This window comes from Otolemur garnettii, unplaced genomic scaffold (genome assembly GCF_000181295.1).
Source record: "Otolemur garnettii isolate 467f Iridium unplaced genomic scaffold, OtoGar3 scaffold00005, whole genome shotgun sequence".
Lineage (NCBI taxonomy): Eukaryota > Metazoa > Chordata > Mammalia > Primates > Galagidae > Otolemur > Otolemur garnettii.
Window position 1 is genome coordinate 25,485,360 of NW_003852400.1, and position 4,271 is coordinate 25,489,630.

Consider the following 4,271-nt stretch of genomic DNA (forward strand, 5'->3'; position numbering starts at 1 on the left):
AAAAAAAAAAAAAAAAATTTTAGGGTTATGATATTGCAAGATTGTTTGCTCATATTTTGCTTAGTATTTTTGTGTCTGTTCAGGAAGGCGATTGGCCTCTAATATCTCTTTCTCTTCTCATCTTTGTCTGATTGTATTAGCAAATTTATACCAGTCTCTTCACATGCATTGGGAAATTTCTACTCTTTTTCTGTTTCTTGAAAGAATTTGTTTTTGGTTTATGAAGGACATCTCCACGCTGGAAGGTTTCTCTTTAAATTCTGTATAAATGAGTCAGACAGAGTATATTCTTAAACTTGCCTTTTTGTTCAGTAAAGAACAGTGTTTTTGTTCATTATTTAAACAGTAAAAGTAGGAAAACATTGGGCACATCCCTGTCGGGTTTACAGCTGTAAATGAGATATCTTGCTATATATGTAGAAGGTAAAGCTATTCATTTTTCAGGGATTACTTACCCCTTCAATGTTAGGTGAAACCTATACACTGGGCATGGTTTTTTCCTTGTAGAAAGATTTTAAACTATTGATTTAGTTTCTCTAAAATTTTTTTTTTTTTTTGAGACAGAGCCTCAAGCTGTCCCCCTGGGTAGAGTGCTGTGACATCACAGCTCACAGCAACTTCCAACTCCTGGGCTCAAGCAAGTCTCCTGCCTCAGCCTCCCAAGTAGCTGGGACCACAGGTGCCCACCACAACACCTGGCTATTTTTGGTTGCAGCCATCATTGTTGTTTGGTGGCCCTGGCTGGATTTGAACCCGCCACCTTAGGTGTATGTGGCTGGCGCCTTAGCCATTTGAGCCACAGGCGCCGAGCCAGTTTCTCTAAAATTTTAAATTCATATTGTTTCTTTGTGGGTTTTGAAAATTCGTAATTTTCCATTTGTATTGGCAATTAAAAATGTAGGGGAACTCCTGTCATTCAGTATTTATTTCATCTAAATTAGATCCTAGCACCCAAAATTTCCATTTCAATGTGACATGTGGTTTGTATTTTGAAGATAGCTTTAGAAATGCCTTTTAAGGATCTTTAAATAAAGTATCAGCTGGGCACACTGGCTCACAAGTATATAATCTTAGCACATTGGGAGGCCAAGATGGAGGACTGCTTGAGGCTGAGTTTGAGACAAGCCTGAGCAACATAGAAAGACCCTGTTAGTAAATTCTTTTTAAAAAATCTTTTTTTTTTTTATTGAATAGTAACTGTAAAAGCAAGTATCCAGTGTACTCAACACTAATGTGAAGTCAGTAGATAATTTGATAAATGCCCACATTAAGAGAAAAACTAAATTCAATTCAAGATGGAGGAGGGGGGGAGAAGAGAGGAGGAAGGAGGATTGCTGTGCTCCCACCAAATGGGCACAATGTAAGGGTATATGGCATACCTCCTGTGAGCAGGACACAACTATGTCAGGGACTCTACCTAATAAATACAAACACTGTAACCTAATCATTTGTACTCTCACATTAATCTAAAGTTTAAAAAATCAAATGAGCCAAAATTTTAAAAACAAATAAATAAAATTTAAAAAAAAAAATCAGCCAGGCACTATAGTCCCAGCTACTAAAGTGGCCAAGACAGGAGGATTACTTAAGCCCAGGAATTTGAGGTTGCAATGAGCATGATAAACCCCACTGCACTCTAGCCTGGATGCCAGAAAGAGATTCTGTCTCAAAAGTAAAATATTATAAAATATTGTGATGTTATTTGTGAAGATTATTTTCTTTTCCCATAGGAGGATCCAAATCCGATGAAAAAGTGGATTTGAGCAAGGACAAAAAGCTAGCTCAATTTAACAACTGGTTTACATGGTGTCACAATTGCAGGCACGGTGGGCATGCTGGACATATGCTTAGTTGGTTCAGGTAATCAGCATATTCCTTCTTTAACAAGCTTAGAGTTACAAGAGCTAAAACAGAGGGTCTTAAGTAGTTCGGGTTTATCTATTAACACATAGCCAGATGATAAATTTTATTTTTGTGATTGCATGAGTTAACAGAGATGGTGTTATCACTTTTTTATCATTAGATATCTTATGTAATCTTCAACTATATAAGAAATAGTTTTAAAATACATATATATATATATATATTTTTTTTTTTTTTTTTTTTTTTGAGACAGAATCTCACTTTATCGCCCTTGGTAGAGTACTGTGGCGTCATAGCGCACAGCAACTTCAGACTCTTGGGTTTATGATTCTCTTGCCTCAGCCTTCCGAATAGCTGGGACTACAGGTGCCTGCCACAACACCCAGCTATTTTTTTGTTGTGGTTGTCACTATTGTTTAGCAGGCCTGGGTTTGAACCTGCCAGGCCCAGGGTATGCCCTTACCACTGAGCTACAGGCACTGAGCTAAGTTTAAATATTTTGTATGGGTTAAATGTTTACGTAGCATCAGTTAACTCTATTTGGGAAGAGGATATGTTTACAGTTTTTTTTAACTGACTGAATATCATGTAATTTGTCATGTAATTGAATTATAAACGATAAAGTACATTATCAAACTACTATCTCAGTTCTCTTCTAAGTATGCTTGTTATGTAGCTGGTGAGCCACTGCATGGAATGGAGACTGTCAAGACCATACTTAACTTTTATTTTGAACAGTACCAGTGGCCCTGTACTCTTATTGATAGAACATTGATACCTAATTTGTCTCATTGGCTTTAATTTAAAGACTGAGCACATCCCTGCCCGATTTACAACTGTAAATGAGATATCTTACCATATATGTAGAAGGCAAAGCTATCATTTTTTCAGTAACTTTCTCCTCCAAGTTCAGCTTGGCAGTCATTTCTAATTAAATACATTTAATTCTTTTTTCTTCTTGGGTTTTAATTCCTATATTTTCCAAATGATATTTTAAAAAGTCACATTATAAGGCAGTGCCCATAGCTCAGTGGGTAGGGCACCTGCCACATACCCTGAGGCTGGCAGGTTCAAACCCAGCCCCGGCCAGCTAAAACAACGACAACCGCACCAAAAGAAAAAAAAAATAGCAGGGCATTGTGGCAGGTGCCTGTAGTCCCAGCTACTTGGGAAGCTGAGGCAGGAGAATCGTTTAAGCCCAAGAGTTTGAGATTGCTGTGAGCTGTGGCACCATGGCACTCTACCCAGGGCGACAGCTTGAGACTGTGCCTCGAAAAAAAAAAAGGTGCATTATAGATAGATATAAGGTATAGATAAAAAGCTGAGCATGGTGATACATGAAAAGATGTAGATGAATAAGCATATGTATGTATAATTTGGATTTTAACTGTTTATTTGACCTCTTTTTTAGGGACCATGCAGAATGCCCTGTGTCTGCATGCACGTGTAAATGTATGCAGTTGGATACAACAGGGAATCTAGTACCTGCAGAGACTGTCCAGCCATAAAATGTTATCACCTGAAGAGAAACCTTCAAGCGTGGAGCTTTCTAATAGATATCCTTCATAAATCAAAAACATACCTCAGAACAAGTCACTCATGACTTTCCTGTAATGGGAAAATAAATCATTCTATCAGATCAGCAATTTGACGTTTGAGTGATTTTGATGTACTTCACAGAGACAAGTGCTGCTGAAATGAACATCAGAGTGTAGGCATGAGTTGTGTTCAGTAGGTTGAAAAAGTCCATTTTGGAAGAACTTTCCAAGGTTTTGTTGAAAATATCAACATTGTACCAGCAGAGTTTGTAGAATAAATAAGAGTAGACCTTGAACCTATATCTTCAAAGCTGAAATTGGGTATCTTTCAATAAAACATGTCAACCTTTAAAATAAAAAATCAGTGGAACTGTTCAGATAATAATTTAAGCTCAACCATTCTTAGATCTGGATTTTTACTTTTAGAATTATAGAACCCCTACCCCACCCTGGAAAATAAATTTTATCAATTATAAATTGGTACACATATTTTTGAGGAGACTTGCGCTCATATACTTTCACTTTAAAATAAGAAATCTTGGCTTGGTACCTGTAGCTCAGTGGCTAGGGCACAAGCCACATATACCTAGACTGGCGGGTTCAAACCCAGCCCAGGCCAGCTAAACGACGACAACTGCAACAAAAAATAGCCAGGCGTTGTGGCAGACACCTATAGTACATTATCAAACTACTATCTCAGTTCTCTACTTAGAGGCTACTTGGGAGGCTGAGGCAAGAGAATCGCTTAAGCCCAAGAGTTTGAGGTTTCTATGAGCTATGACATACGGCACTCTACCAAGGGTGGCAGAGTGAGACTCTGCCTAAGAAAAAAAGAAAAATCTTTTGGCACTGACCATTATTGTCTTCTTA

At 37.7% G+C, this 4,271-nt stretch overlaps 1 protein-coding gene across 3 annotated transcripts in view; it reads left to right on the forward strand.

Moving 5' to 3' along the window:
* Nucleotides 1-3,509, forward strand: part of MIOS (meiosis regulator for oocyte development) — a 37,146-nt gene extending 33,637 nt beyond the window's left edge. For all 3 annotated transcript variants that reach the window (XM_023519423.1, XM_023519424.1, XM_012812603.2), the window contains 2 exons: nt 1,731-1,860; nt 3,275-3,509. In XM_023519423.1, the coding sequence (XP_023375191.1) occupies nt 1,731-1,860; nt 3,275-3,371 (227 nt within the window). In that variant the 3' untranslated portion in view covers nt 3,372-3,509. The remainder of the gene's footprint in view (nt 1-1,730; nt 1,861-3,274) is intronic.
* The last annotated feature ends 762 nt before the right edge of the window (nt 3,510-4,271 follow it).